This window comes from Peromyscus eremicus, chromosome 6 (genome assembly GCF_949786415.1).
Source record: "Peromyscus eremicus chromosome 6, PerEre_H2_v1, whole genome shotgun sequence".
NCBI classification, from domain to species: Eukaryota; Metazoa; Chordata; class Mammalia; order Rodentia; family Cricetidae; genus Peromyscus; species Peromyscus eremicus.
Window position 1 is genome coordinate 44,411,654 of NC_081421.1, and position 16,487 is coordinate 44,428,140.

The 16,487-nt window shown below is 35.3% G+C and overlaps 1 protein-coding gene across 1 annotated transcript in view; it reads left to right on the forward strand.

Moving 5' to 3' along the window:
• Positions 1 to 16,487, forward strand: part of Smc4 (structural maintenance of chromosomes 4) — a 37,680-nt gene that overhangs the window by 3,668 nt on the left and 17,525 nt on the right. Inside the window, exons 5-12 of the mRNA XM_059265471.1 lie at positions 972 to 1,148; positions 8,379 to 8,543; positions 8,802 to 8,929; positions 10,305 to 10,445; positions 11,054 to 11,204; positions 12,879 to 13,043; positions 13,965 to 14,198; positions 16,148 to 16,333. Of these exons, the coding sequence (XP_059121454.1) occupies positions 972 to 1,148; positions 8,379 to 8,543; positions 8,802 to 8,929; positions 10,305 to 10,445; positions 11,054 to 11,204; positions 12,879 to 13,043; positions 13,965 to 14,198; positions 16,148 to 16,333 (1,347 nt within the window). The remainder of the gene's footprint in view (positions 1 to 971; positions 1,149 to 8,378; positions 8,544 to 8,801; positions 8,930 to 10,304; positions 10,446 to 11,053; positions 11,205 to 12,878; positions 13,044 to 13,964; positions 14,199 to 16,147; positions 16,334 to 16,487) is intronic.

Genomic DNA, 16,487 nt, shown 5'->3' on the forward strand with positions numbered 1-16,487 from the left:
GATTCCGTGGGTGTTTTTTCTCATCTATTTACTTATTAGCATAGGCAATTAATGATTCAAAAAGCAACTGAAAAGAACCTTAAATATAAATGCAAATAATGAAGTGGTTAGATAATTTAGGTGCTGGAGGATTGTTCTTACTTTAAACATAAAGAAATTTAATTACACAAAAGCATCTCTTAATTTTGCTTATTCATTCTGTTGTACTTTTAAGTTAGAGAATAGATTGCCAATAAATCAGATATTATTCTAATGCTTCTTAAGTTTGAGTCATCTAAAATTGACAGAGCCTTTAAGAATAAAATAAACTTTATTGCTAAAATAGAGTTATGATTGATTTCTTTTACCAGGTATATAATTGTGAGATTTTTACATTTAATTAATGATGATAGGGATGCTGTTCAGGAAGGTACAGAGGGTATCTTGTGTCCTGCCACCCCATGCACGCACACACGCTGACTGACAAAACCACTACCAAAGAGTATTTCCCCTTAATATGTTCCTTAGATCATCTCTTCCTTTTATAGCTTTTTAACCAGTCAACGTGGTTATTAGTTTGAATGTGGTGGGGTTGTTCTAGATACGTTGGAATTCTTGTCCACCTTCTTTGGCTCTTATTGAAATACATTTTGGCTTGTTTGGAGGTAAAGTTTTATTTGCTTCATTTGGCTTTTTGGTTTTGGAGATCTTTGAGAAAGAAACAGAACAACTTGGAGAAGTAGCTAGTCCTTGCTAAAGCAATATTTTTTTATTCATTTTAGAACGATTGTCAGTTTATGTGCATATTTACTTCAGGGAAGATAGGGCTAAAATTCTTTATACATGTATGACTGAATTTGTCAAAAAATACAAGAAAAAATTTTAAGAAATATTTAATCCATTGAATTAGTTTCAGTGTAAAATAATAGAATCTGGATCGGAGCTATGACTTAATACCAACTGTTTTCTGGTTTTGTTTTTCCTAAAAACAGGAAGGGGATGATTATGAAGTCATTCCTAACAGTAACTTCTGTGTATCTAGAACAGCCTACAGAGATAACACTTCTGTTTATCATATAAGTGGGAAAAAGAGAACATTTAAAGATGTTGGAAATCTTCTTAGAAGCCATGGAATTGACTTGGACCATAATCGATTTTTAATCTTGCAGGTAAGTTTATAAACACTTCCAAGGTTCTTGGTTTTTAGTTTTTGTTTTGTAATAAAGCTTGAAAGAGTGTTCTGTTTGATGAATCCTGTATTGGAACCTTAAAGTACTGTAGCAGCACATCATGGTTTACATACTAAATCAAGATGCGAATCATTATTTGCTGCTCTAGAAATTTAAGGAAATTCATTCAAAATTATGTGGTTATCATCGCATGTTCATTTTATATTTAGATATCTGACATACTTGTTCCGCTCTAGCAGCACGTAAATATTGGCGTAGTGAAATAAATATTAAACACCAATATTATTGTGCTGCTTTAGTGTGACAGGCATACAGCAACTATCATTTCTATTTATATTCCCCTGGAAAATAACATTTTATATGAAATCTTTTAATAGTCTGCCCTTTTTGTTTATTCTCATTTTTCTCTAACATAAAAACTATATACTTGATATTTAACAAATTTCTCTGAAAACCTGATATATTTATTTTTAACATCTATAATAATATTAAAGGTTTCCTCAAGATGGGTCTTGTTTTGTTTACGGTGGCCTAATTCTTAAACCAGTAGTATTAGTATCAGCTCTTAGAGAAGTCTTTTTTAAAAGGAAGTATAAAATTTAAGTAAGTGCCTGGTGTTAATTTGATTTTTATTAGACCCTGCATTTTGTTGGGGTTTTGTTTCTGTTTTTTTCTTTTGGGGTGTGTGTGTGTGTATCTTGCTAGTATCAATAACTTGATGCAAGGAAAATTTTGTCATTTGAGATAGAGGAGTGGTTGGTTGGTGGGTTTTTGTTGTTGTTGTTGTTTTTTTTTTTTTTTTTTTTTTTTTGGTTGGGGGTTAGTTTTTTTGTTCGTTTGTTTTTTGGTAAAATAGGCTTTGTTAGGTATTGTGAAATTCCTGTTGTGATTTAAAGACATCTTATTCTTTTGTCCTATCCCAAGCTACTAAGGGCATAAATCAGATTGAAAAAGAGAGACATTGCTTGTTATGTGGAGACAGCTGCTGATAGGCTCTAGTGTGGCCTACTAATTTTCAGCTAAGTTAGGAGTTTTGATTGGATATCAAATGTTTTGTTGTGGTAACTAAGTGTTCTGATTAACAACATAATTTTTCACACATTTTAGAGTATATTCTTAAGGGTTTTATTATTATTTTAAGCATACATTGTATAGAAGACAAAATTTTCTGGAATAACTTTTAGTACCCCTTAACTATCAGAATATTGCATTTACAATACTTCAATGAACTGCTATTACTTAAAAATAAATATTGAAAGAAATCAGTTGCACATATGCATGTAACTAAGATTTGAATTTATATAGATGTGATCTTAAGCCATTGTGGGTATTTTTTTGCTTTCCTTTTTGAAATGAATTGTACTGTCTTGTGGATTTCCATATTCAGGAATTTGGCTTGATTAATTATGCATAAAAACTTGTATTCCTTTACTAAATTTAATGGTGGTAACATTTTTGCAGGAAGTTTTACTTGATCTTTTGTTTATTCTTTGCTATTTGCTTATTTTCTCCTGAGATGATCAGTTTTATGCCAGTGCAAAATAGACTATATTTCAGGTCTTGTAAAGTTTTTTGTGGAGCTTATTTATACATAATTTGGTAATGAAGAAAGGTGATAAAGCAATTTCCCAAAGAAATAAATTACAAAGTGTCAAGTTTATATTAAAACCTATTCTTCTGAAGTACTTAAAATGCTTACTTGTTCCATTATCTGAACCCTTTTCTGTGGTCTTAAATTTCTACATTCTTACTAAAGAATACTAAGTTAAACATTCCAAATTAATAGATTCAGTTTTATTTGCTTGAACTTAGGTCAGAACTTTAGCAACTCACCTTTTAGGAAGAAAAAGTGGAAATTGGACTAGTAGAACTCATAGAATCCTATTAAATTTGAAGGAAAGTGGAAGTAGTTTCTGGTTTTTTTTTTAGCTCTTTATCAAAATCTTTGACTCTTACACTAATAAGAGATTTTAAAGCATGTGAAGGTAAGATTATAGCTTCTGTTTCATTCTCCTAGTCACTAACGTTTGTCTTAAAAATGACGTGTAGTTAGAATGGCTAGAAGATTGAAGACCATACATAATATTAGCATCCAAGACATAAGTATACAGACTAGGCAGTGATAATGATTACATCACATGTAATACACATTTAGAGAAAGCAAAATTTTTAAGATTAAAATGCACTAAATTTTAGAAATTAATTTTTAAAACTTTTATAGTGTTTATGGAGTTGTGTTTTTTAAGTAAGCATTTTTAGTATATGGATCCATTTAAAATTTCAATAACCATTCAGATGTGTTTCTAATGAGGCACTGTGCTAAGAAGAGTGTGAAGATGGTTAAAGCCCCTTTTTTTTTAATCCTTGAGGACAGATGTACTGGGCATGTATACTTCAAAAATAGTCACTTAGAGTTGATTGGCCATTGTTTTGCATGGTTTTATCAAGACTATTGGTCCCAATGAGAAAGGTTTTATTAGTCTGTGTTATTTCATAGGCGACTGTGACTTAATTGGATTTTATTGGTTTGCTCCATTAGTTAATGCTTTTGCTCTATTCAGGTTAGAGAAATGAAAATCCTCTACTTCTGTTACCCTTCAAAGTTACATTAATAAATTGGTATATTAGGAGTGGTTTTGTAATTCCTTAAATAGAAATTGGATTGTCAACATTCCTGTATGTTTTTTGTCTTCATATTACAAAATAAAACAACATTTTTTTACTGTTTTCTACTCTGGAGAATGGATTAACCTAGATTTAAGTTGTTATCCATGTTTTTTAATATCCTCTTACAGTTGGCATGGCATATAAACTATTAGTTGTAGTCTCTTAATCTGTAGAAATAAGGAAAAAATCTAAAAAGCAAATCTATGACTTAAGTTTTGAAAGAAACTTTTGACTGACTAGTAATTATTTCAGTTTTCCAAAGGTGTCTGATCCAGTGTCTCAACTATGAAAAACAAGCTTAGGAAGCTGCTCCTAAGCACCCAGAATAGACATGAAAACCAACCATAAAGCATTCTGTTTTTCACTTGTATACTTTGGACACATACTAACCTTGGTGATTTGCTTGGGTAAACTGTAGTTGAAGAAGGTAGAAGTTAATGTATAGTGCAGCAGAAAGCAGGGAAAATGAAAATTATTTAGGCAACATAAAAATTACAAAGCCCCAGGGATTGGACTATTGCTAGGTGGTACTGATTGTCTAGCACACATGAGGCTCTTGGTTTGGTATCTGATAATGTATATAAGTGTTTTGCCTGCATGTATGCATGTGTACTATATGTGTGCTTGGGCCAAGGTGGCCAGGAGAGGGCGTCAGATCCCCTGGAACTAGAGTTATGGATGGTTGTGAGCTGCCATGTCAGTGCTAGGAATTGAGCCTGAGTCCTGTGCAAGAGTAGTTAGTACTCTTTTAACTGCTGAGCCATCTCTTCAGCCCACCCACCCCCATCTGTATTCATTTTAATGAAAATAAAAGGACTTATTTCACTTCCCAAGTGCTGGGATTTCAGGTGTGTGTTACCATACCCAACTTCTTTTAGGTTTTTTAGGTCTAGGTGCCTGTACATAAGATTATTAAAGAATGGTTTAACTGAATCACAATATCCTTGTTTGCTACCCAGTAAAGTCTTCATTAAGTTAGGACTTAAGCCCCTTTCTAATTTATTTTTCCTCCATCTGTTGCTAGGGATCAAATGCAAGGCCTTCTGCAAGCACTCTACCACTGAGCTGGTATACCCAGTCCCAGCACTCTCATACAACAGTAGGGGAATGTGTTCAGATTTTGTTCAGAGCTGAGTGGTAGTGACTGAGGCAGGTGACTCTCTGAGTTCAAGGCCAGCCTGGTCTACGCAGAGAAATCATGTCTCCAAAAAAAAAAAAAAAACCAACTTTGTTCAGGCACATGACTTTATTATTCTCAGCACTCAGGAGGCAGAGGCAGACTGATCTCCTGAGTTCTAGACCTACATGGAGAGGCCCTGTCTCAAAAAAGAAAAACTGTCCAGTATGCTTTTAAGCAATAGAAAGTAGCAATAATTGTGAGGGTGTATGAAATTTTACATACAACTTCAGGTATAGTAACTTGAAGTGTCTTTTAGATATCACTGTTCTGTTACTATGTGATTTGTAACCTTGCCTTAAAATTCAAATTGGCGCTATAAATTTTTTCTGGATAATAGGAAAGATCTTTGGTGGTTATTGCTGTTGCAGAGAATCTGAGATTGGTTCCCAGAGTCCAGTTTACAACTGCTTGTAACTTTGGCTCCAGGAGATTCAGCACACCCTTCTGAACTCCATAGAAACCTGCATTTTTGTGGGTACACAGACATACATGCACAATTAAATACCTTTTTTTTTTTTTTTTTAATTGTTTCAGAGCTGGGCAGTGGTAGTGCGTGCCTGTTATCCCAGCACTCAGGAGACAGAGGCAGGCAGATCTCTGTAGCTAGAGTTTTCCTGCCTGGCCCACAGTCAGGACAAATCTTTCTCACCCGCCAGTCCCACAGCCGCTCAGACCCAACCAAGTAAACACAGAGACTTATATTGCTTAAACTGTTTGGCCTAATGGCTCAGGCTTCTAGTTATCTAGTTCTTACAACTTAAATTAATCCATTTCTATAAATCTATACCTTGCCACGTGGCTCTGGCTCGTGGCTTACTGGCGTCTTTACATGCTGCTTGTCATGGCAGCAGCTGGCAGTGTCTTCCCACCTTCCTGTTCTCTCAATTCTCCTCTCTGTTAGTCCCGCCTACAGTTCCTGCCTGGCCACTGGCCAATCAGTGTTTTATTTATTGACCAATCAGAGCACACATTTGACATACAGACCATCCCACAGCAGATCTCTGTGAGTTTGGGTCCAGCCTTGTCTACCGAGCAAGTTCCAGAACAGCCAGGACTACACAGAGAAACCTGTCTCAAAAAACAACAACAAAGAAAAACAGAAAGAAGGAGGGTTGGGGTGCTCTACATTGTCATTGAAAAGCCACAGCAGGCACTGGAGAGATGACTTAACAGTTAAGAGGGAACCCACCTGGCAGCTTAGAGCCATCTTTTGACTCCAGGCCCAGAGGATTGGACACCCTCTTCTGGCCTCTGGGGGCACTACCTGTATGTGGTGCATAGACATATATGTCAGCACTGCAACCTACACGTAAAAGAATGAAATGGTATTTAAACCACGCAGTCCTAAAAGAGATAAGTAAAGCCCTTACTGGTTGTGCTTTATTCGTCAGTCACTGGTCCTTAGGATGAATGCAACAGCAGGGTGTAGTGCCAATCTCCTTCAATCCTAGGAGGAGGAGACAGGCGCATTTCTGTTAAGTTCAAAGACAGGGCTACATAGAGGCTCTTTCTCAAAGGAAAGCAAAAACAGCAATACAATGTAATACAATCTAAAACATACCTTTGCATGAGACTTGATGTGAAACTATTTTGATTTATAAATGAACTTGTCTTTAACTCAACAACTATTACAGTGAGAGGAAATCAGCTCCACATCCTTCATCTTATTTCAGAAGGAATAAATAATAAAAATAACTTCCATGCTTTCTCTCAAGCTAGGTTACTTCCTAATAACTAAATACACCTTCTAAAAGTAGTTTACGCAGGAAACATGTGATGCTATTCAAACATTGGCTACTGGGAACCAATCTCAGATTTCACTGGACCCCAGGATTTGATTATTTGAAAAATGTAGATTTAATACTTCGTGGTCATTTGACTCGTATGTGGGTTCTTTTGGCATTTTTTTCTTATTTTTATTCATCTTAAAATAGACATTTAGATCATTCAACTTGAATTAGGTAATGTACTTTATAAATCATGGGTACTGAGTATTTTATATATAAATGCACAGCACTATAACCAGGAAAAAAATCATTCTGCCTAAAATACCAGTAGTGCAACTGTTGATAAACTTGCCTAAATAACTGAATAAGACTCTTTATTCAGTGACTACATTCACTATTATAATCCAAAGCTTTGGATATACTTCGAGTTTGGGTCCTGTCTAAACTTAACAATTGTTGGTGCAGATTTGAGAACCGACAGGAAAGCACTCATAAATACCTACATAATATAGTAGGAGAATAAATAGAGGCATTTTGCTTCATAGTTTCACTCTATACTTGGTGATTATCAAAGTACTGACAATATGGTGATGTCTAAAACTATTAAAAAGTATACCTGTCAGCCTTTAATCCCATAGCTCTTGGGAGGCAGTGACAGGCAGAGCTCTGCAAGTTGAAGGCCATCCTGGGCTGCATACAAAAACCCTGTGTTAAAAATCAACAAAGTGCAGTAGTGAGTAGATTTTAAAATGTTGAATTAGATTCTTTTCCTTCAGTACATTTTAGCCTAATTTTTAAGGTTGAGTCATTCACTTATAAAAATGGTAATCACTAAAGTATCTCAACTTGTAATTCCTTTTCTTGGCCATTTAGTTAAAATTGGATTTTTTTCCCCACTTGTCTGTCTATTCTTTGCTGTTAAAAATGTTTAAAGAACAAACGCTACAGAATTTTCTTCACTCAAATTAATTGGTTACCTGGAAAACAGCCTTGGGTACTGATTATATATATGTTCTTTTTTTTAGGTAGTCAAAGCTCTTAATTATAGTTCAAAGTTGATATATTGATTACAAACAGAAGTTTTCCTGTGTAGCATGTAACAGTGCTATTTGTTCTCTGTAGTCAGGGTGTTTAGAGGGAAGAATAATTTCCTTTTCAAGTTAAAACTCTCAGTTTATAAAAATCAGAACTTGTGAGTTTTAGTCATTATGAAGTGGGTCATGTTAAACTCACACTAGGTTTATAGAGAAGTTAGATAGCTGCATAGAGAGGGGAACTATAAGCACTCAGGCAGGGGTCCCATCACAGTTTAACTCTGATGGGACTTTTTGAAAAATTGTTTTAGAATGAGAGACCCAATTAGCAAATTGTTAGTAATAATTGGTAGTGTACCTTACCAAGTTTTGCTTAACAGAAATTTGTTTACTTAAAACCACAATATAGGGTACCTTTGTGTGGGTCTGTGGGTATGTACTGTCAGTAATTTTATAAGAATATATATGAAAGGGGTTTTAGATCCCTTGCCTGAAACATCCTTAACTGACCTGGTGAATGTCATTTAGTTGGGATTACCCTATTCTTGATGAAGAGATTTAGCTGCTGTTTACAATGAGTATGAATGTGACTCTCTTAAAGGGTGAAGTCGAACAGATTGCTATGATGAAACCAAAAGGCCAGACTGAACATGATGAGGGTATGCTTGAGTATTTAGAAGATATAATTGGCTGTGGACGGCTAAATGAACCTATTAAAGTCTTATGTCGGAGAGTTGAAATATTAAATGAAAACAGAGGAGAAAAGGTAAATGAATCTTCAGTAAACATTTGTTGCCACTGAGAATATCTTATTTGTGAATCAACTGAATTTACCGAGTTGAAGACTTAACTTTTTATAATTCATACAGAAATGTTTGGGGGTTTTTGTTGTTGTTTTGTTTGGTTGTTTTTTTCTTTACTGAACCCTCTATGTTAGCCTTTGGATGAGATCTTTTACTTGGTGTTTATGTGTTCCAAATTGATTTTATATATGAAATATGTTTTGACTCTTTCATTTTTGTAGTTAAACAGAGTTAAAATGGTGGAAAAGGAAAAGGATGCCCTAGAAGGGGAGAAAAACATAGCCATTGAGTTCCTTACCCTGGAAAATGAAATATTTAAAAAAAAGAATCATATCTGTCAATATTACATGTAAGTACTCTGATCAACTTTATATAAATTTCTAAACATCAAAGCCTTTTTTTCTATAATGTGAACACTTACGTTTTTCTAAAAGTCACTGAGTACTTGTTTTTTAGTGTCCTATATTAAGAGTGAAAGGAGGTTGTACCATTTATGAGTAGTAATAGTGTGTGTGTGTGTGTGTGTGTGTGTGTGTGTGCGCGCGCGCGCGTGTGCATGCGCATGCGTGCATTGTATGTAGTATCTCCTCAATAAGGGATAATTGGAACCTGGAAGAAATCGCAGGTAGTACCAAACCCTTATATGTACTATTTGTTTCGATTATGTCCTATTGAGTGCCACAACGTCAGAGTTAATCTGACCTTACAGGACGTGCTTTTTGTTGTTTGTTTTAATTATTATTATTAGTGTGCAAAGGCAGGTGAGTACTAACTCCCCCAGGTAGAAAGACAACTTACAGGGATGATTCTCTCCTTCCACTGGGAGGTTCTAGAGATCAAAATCAGGTCATCAGGTGTGTCCTACAAGCACTTTTACCTTCTGAGCCATCTCCCAAATCCATTGTGGTTTGGGGTTTTGCTTGTTTTTGTTGTTGTTTTTCGGTTTGGTTTGGGGGGAGTGGATGTGCGCACACATGTACATGCGTGTGCATACAGAAGCCAGAGCAAAATATAGAGTGTCATCTTCTACCCCTCTTCATTCCCTTACAGGGTGTTTCCCTAAAGCAGAAGCTCACTGTTGCAGCTAGGCAAGCTAGCCACCAAGCTCTTGGGGTCTACCTGTCTCTGCCACTGCACTGCCATGTGCCCCTTCCCCTCCCCGCCCCACCCTGCTGATCTGATGTTAACAGCACACTTAGCCATGGTGCAGGAATTCCCACTCAGGTCTTCATTCTTGATAATCAAGTGTTCTTACTTAATTGAACCATCTCCTCAGCCCCTCTTTATTTTATGCCCTTTGTATTACTAAGAAATATAAGGAGAATTACTTGAACAAAAGCCTAATGATACCTTACAGTTGATCCTCATAACCATTATGACTAATAAGTGACTGTAGGGTTAATATGCACATGTTGGTGTACTGAATCAAAGGAAAGACTAATAGGCACTGTGCAATTTAAAATTGCTTATTTCTGTAATTCACAGTTAATTTCATATGATGGTCTACCACAAGTAACTGAAACTATGAAAAGCAAAAACATGAGATACTACTATACACTGTTGAATGATAGATCTAATTTATTGACTGAACCAGTTTTGTTCCTAAATTCTATCTAGCCTTAACCTACTTCCCATAGCCGTAGCTTGCTATAAATTGATGAATAAGAATATTTTTAAAGCAGCTAATTTTACTGATGACATTTTACATTCTCTTTCCCCTCTAGTTATGATCTGCAAAAAAGAATTGCTGAAATGAAAATCCAAAAGGAAAAAATTCATGAAGATACTAAAGAAATTACTGAGAGGAGCAATATGCTTTCAAATGAAATGAAAGCTAAGAATTCAGCTGTAAAGGATATAGAAAAGTAATAATCTTTGGGAAAATACTATAAGTATTTAAATTCAGTTTTCACATGTGTCTACATGTAAACTTACTGCAAACATATTGAATGTAATTCAGTTCCCAATAAATAGTCCTTTCAGGCACCAGCACCCTACCTAACTCGTTACAGATTGCCCAACAGTCATACAGTGAGGGATGCCTTTCCCTCTAGTGGCACAGTACATAGAAAACTAAAACATAAGCATTTTCCCTGGCCCGTTAGCCCTAATAGTTTACAAATTTGATTTTGAAATTCTATTTTACAAATAGAATTTTGGTTATTTTAGGTGGACTTTAAAAATTCTCATGGCTCCGTATTCTATGACAACTTTCAATGACAATAGTATAGTGAGTTTCATTTCTTTAATTTTTATGGACAAAGTTTTATATACCTAGACATGGTAAAACCAGTCTTTACACCTTAGAAATGCAAGGCAGCTATCATGATTTTTAAAAAAAAAGTCTTCAGCTTTTAGGGAAGATCAGCTGGAAGTTTTAGGTTTTTAATTAATAAGAGTTTTGACATGTCTATAGATGAAGTACACCAGAAAGACTATGTATCTATGATTAATAATTTACTTTTCTTGATAGGAAACTCAATAAAGTTACAAAATTTATTGAAGAAAATAAAGAAAAATTTACACAGCTAGATTTAGAAGATGTTCAAATTAGGGAAAAATTAAAACATGCTACAAGTAAAGCCAAAAAGCTGGAGAAACAACTTCAAAAGGATAAAGAAAAGGTTAGTATTGGGGAAAATCAATTTTTTAAGTCTAAATATCAGATCTAGTTGTTTTCCTAAATTTACTTGACTTTGGTTCCCTAAGAAAATAAATTGATACACTTATATTGTAAGTATTTTATGTCTGAACACAATTTTGTCCCAAGGGATAATGTTATACATTATTAGTTTTAGAGCTTACATTAATAATAATGTTGTTGTAGTCAGCAATTCTGTTTTGATAGTGGTAATAATTTTCTTTTCCCTAAAATAGTAATATAAAGGGATTTTTAGATGTTTTTCTTGTTTTTTCTTTTGGATATAAGTTCTCACTATGCAGCACTGGATGTCCTGGAACTCCCTGTATAGATCAGGCTGGCCTCAAACTCACTTAGATCCTCCTACTTCTCTCTGCCTACTTAGTACTAGATGGCTAAAGAGGATAATTTTGCTTTTTTATTATTACACTTTTTAAAAACACCCCCCCCCAAAAAAAAAGTGTGTCTGCATACACGTGTGCTATTGCATGTATCTGACTTCACAGGACAACTTAAGGGAGTTGGTTCACTCCTTTCACCTTGTAGGTCTCAAGTATCAAACTCAGGTCATCAGGTTTGGTGGTAAATGCTTTTACTCACTTAGCGGTCTTAGCGTCCCCATAAACTTTAAAGTAATACCTGCCTTCTGCAAAAGAGTCAGCAAAAAGAGAAGGCTTATAAGTGACACCCTATCTATTCTGAGGTTAAAGTTGGAAAAATGGATATTGTGGCCTGGGCAGATAGCTTAGTGAGCACTGGCTAGCCTTGGAGAAGATCTAGGTTCAATTCCCAGTGCCCTGGTGGCAGTGCACAGCTGTCTGTTACTCTGGTCTCAGGTGCCCTCTTCTGACATCTGAAGGCATTGTATGCATGTGGTGCACAGACAGACATTCAATAAACACTCATACATACAAAATTAGAAGTAAGAAAATGTCAACCAAAAAAAAAAAATTGGACCAAAATATAGAAATGCCTAATTAGGCTAACTCTGGTGGCTAAGTAATTTGGTGTCTCTCAAGCTGTAGTCATAGTTTTATCAGATAGTAATAGATACACAGCACCCAAGACTTGGTTTCTGCTTGACCTTTAAGGATTTTTCCAAATATTTTACTCACTAAAGCTTAACAAAGGTTTTATAAAATACTGAAAAATAAAAATAGTATGAACTAATGCTCAAATTCAATAAAGATATTAGCTTTTTATTTTAAAGATTTTGTTGTTGTTGTTATTGTTGTTGTTATGTGAGTGTAGGGGTGCCAGAAAAGGGTACTGGAGCCCCTAGAGCTAGAGTTAACATGCAGTCGTGAGCACCTGAGAGAGGCAGCTGGACTTGGATCTAGGAAAGCAGCAAGTGCTCTTAACTGCCGAAGCAGCTCTGCAGCCCTTGAGGCCTTAGTTGTTAAGAATAAAATGTTGACGTATGATTACTACCAGAAGATATTTTGGATAAAATATTAACTCTACGTAGTACCTCTGAAAGGTTAAAGTTCTTAAGCTTCTTATGATTAGGTTGAGGGAGCAAACAAAAATAATTTGGTGTGCTGTCTTCAGATAACTATAGAGATCCTAAGAAATACTTGGTTGTTTAAGTAAATTTTAATAGTATTGGGTACCCTCAGGAGTATATTTCCATAACTAATTTGTTTTGTAATCCCAGGTCGAAGAGCTGAAAAGTATACCTGCCAAGAGTAAGAGTATCATAAGTGAGACAACAGCTAAAAGCAGTTCTCTTGAGAAAGAACGAGAGAAAGAAGAAAAAAAACTAAAAGAAGTTATGGATAGCCTTAAACAAGAAACACAAGGGCTTCAGAAAGAAAAGGAGGTACAAGTCTTTGTCAGTGATGGTTTGGGTGTCTTTTTTCTAACTTGACTAGTTTTGCAATAACGTTCAAAGGTGAGCTTCTAAAAATAAATTTAGGCCTAGTGCAGACCATGCCTATATTGTAAGGTCAGCTACCTGGGCAGGGAGGGGTTGTGTTACATAGCAAGACTACATCTCCAACTGTTGAACCTTTTAGTTTAACATACCTAAAACTTCAGTCTACACTATTGTCCTTTTTCTGTTTTCTCATTTTGGAAGAAACTTGTTAAATGAAAAAGAATTTGTAATGGTAACCAATATGAGGTCAATACTTTGACATATAGCCATTCTGTGCAATCATATTTTCATTTAATTTACATTGAGGTGTTGTTTTTTTTTTTTTCCCTATCTATCTTTTACCCTTGTTAATGATGAGGCTATGAATGCAACTGGATTGAAATCTTCCCATAATGCAAACATTTTTTTTAACATAAATACATTGAGGAAACTTTCTGAGTAATTCTTACACCTGGTAATATAGGACCATATGGATCTAGACCAAGGTTTTTCTTAATTATTACCTTTTTATTTTAATTTCTGAAATGAGCATGCTAATACCCGCTTCACAAAGCTCATATGACATCAATTAGGAAAGACCATTGACTAATGTATAATGACAGCTGGGCATGGACTATTTTAATATATTCCACTTACAAGAATTCTTTCTTTTTTTTTTTTTTCCCCCCGGAGCTGAGGACCGAACAAGCAAGCCTTGCACTTTTTCTCTACCACTGAGCTAAATCCCCAACCCCAAATTATTTCTTAATACGTACTGTATTTATAGACTTTCCTTTCTTATGGTGACCTCAAGAAGTATAATTTTCATTTTTGTCTAAGCTTGAAAATAACTATATTTCATATTTAATGAACTCATTTTAATAGAGTCAAGAAAAGGAACTTATGGGTTTTAACAAATCAGTAAATGAAGCACGTTCAAAGATGGAAGTCGCTCAGTCAGAACTTGATATCTATCTCAGTCGACATAATACAGCAGTGTCTCAGCTAAGTAAGGCAAAGGAAGCTTTAATTACAGCTTCTGAGACTCTCAAAGAAAGGAAAGCTGCAATTGGAGATATAAACACAAAGCTCCCTCAGACTCAACGAGAATTAAAGGAGGTAAATTTTTGCTTCTGTATTTCATCTAAACATTGTTAACCTCAGAGTTATATGTGGGTTTTTTGTTGTTGTTTGTTTGTTTGTTTGTTTTTAATATCAGGCTTTAAAGTGATTGACATAGAAATTTTTCTCAACATAATCTTGCATGAGAAAGTGTTTCATTGTTTGAATGGATGGATAATTAACTAGGGTTAGAGGTGTAGGTCACTGGTAGAGAGCTTCTGTAGCATGTATATGGCTCCGGGTTCCATCCCCAATACATCCCAAAAAAAAGAATGCAAGAAGACTAACATACTGTCTTTAGAAGCAGACAGTTAACACTGCCACAATCCCGTGGGAAAAATTTAAACAGATTTCTCAGGTTGCATATGTAGCTTAGTTGGTAGAGACCTTGCCTAGGGAGCATGAAACCCTGGTTATGATCCCCCAACGCCACATCAAACCAGGAATGTTAGTGTACCTGTAGCCTTAGCATTTGAGAGGTAAAGACAGAAGGGTCAGTTCAAGTCCAGTATTGCCTACATACCGGATTCCATGCTAGCCTGTTACCAAAAAAAAAAAGTGTTTCTCTAAATCTACATATACAGGTAACTTACATAAAGATAAATGAAAATGAATATACAGACTTATTTTAGTTTCTTAAAGTTTAACCTAAGAATGCCAAGGTGGTTATTTGAGGAGCTGGAGCAATGGCTTAGCCGATACGGGCATTTGCTGCTCTTATAAAAGACTAGTTCCCATCACCCACATTGGGTGGTTCATAACTGACTCTGGGTTCAGGGGTTCCAATACTTTCTGGACTCCAGGGACATGTACACACACTGGTATACATAATTAAAAATAAGTTGGTTTTTTTTTTTAAGATTTATTTGTCTATTTTATGTATATGGATATTTTGTCTGCATATACATCTGCACACCCGAAGAGGGCATCTGATCCCATGAAACTACGGTTATAGATAGTTATGAACTGCCATGTAGGTGCTGGGCATTGAATGGAGGACCTCTGGAAGAGCAGCCAGTGATACTAACCACTGAGCCATCTCTCCAGCCCCCAAAATAAGTATCTTTAAATTTTAGTAAATTTATACTGCTTGATCATCAGTTTCCTGATGTGTAAATTTTAACTGTAATTTAAATTATATCTGTCCGGTGACTATTTCTTTGTACTGATTTGTTCTATTTTTGGATTATTTCATCTGTAATTTGAGCTTTTATGTCTGTGTAATAAGTAATAGGGGAAAATAGCAGATGCGATCGTTGTTTGTTCTTTTGTTTGTTTTTGGTTTTTAATGTGCATTAGTGTTTTGCCATGGGAAGTTTCGGGTCCCCTGAAACTCGAGTTACAGACAGTTGTTAGCTGCCATATGGGTGCTGGGAGTTGAACCCAGGTCTTCTGGAAGACTAATCAGTGCTAGTGCTCTAAACCGCTGAGCAATCTCTCCAATCCCCAAGATGGTTGTTTCTAAATTGGAAATGGAGAGACTAAATTTGGTTGTGGGGCTCTTCTGGTTGATAGCTGTCCTAATCATCTTTCCCCCTCTATTTAGGAACTGTGCCTTTTTGTTTTGTTGTTTACTTAGCCAAAAAGTCATAACATAATTATAGTATTGCCTGGCTGTCCTACCTGGAATCTGGTTCCTAGATTTGGTTTTGTTTAGGGCACAACATACCTCACCTATGTGGTGCCAGACTGGGATTTTTATACCTGTTTTAAGAGCTCAATTCCCTCTTATTGACTGACCCAAATAATTTATGCCTCTTTTAAAATAGGAAAGACTCTTCCATATATTCAAAGTCAGGCCAAAATAGCAATATGGAAGCTCATGCTAGGTCATATGCTACTTGGGGACCTCTCAATATTATTGAAACATTACAAATAATTTTCTGCTATTATTGGGTGTATTTAAAATCATATGCTGATAGGTTTCATTTTTTTCTCACTTTTAGAAAGAAAAAGAACTTCAGAAACTAACACAAGAAGAAATAAACTTGAAAAGTTTGGTTCATGATCTTTTCCAAAAAGTTGAAGAAGCAAAGAGTTCCTTAGCAACAAATCGAAGTAGAGGGAAAGTACTTGATGCAATAATTCAAGAAAAAAAATCTGGCAGGATCCCAGGAATATATGGAAGATTGGTAAAGTAGATTACATTTTACTCAGAAAAGACATTGTAAATTATATTCTTAACTTAAGTATATATTGTTACTATGCCTAAATAACATTCATTTTTATTTAAGGAAGACATGACTGCACAGAAAAATACTGTGCTCTTACAGGTTTGGTGTTATT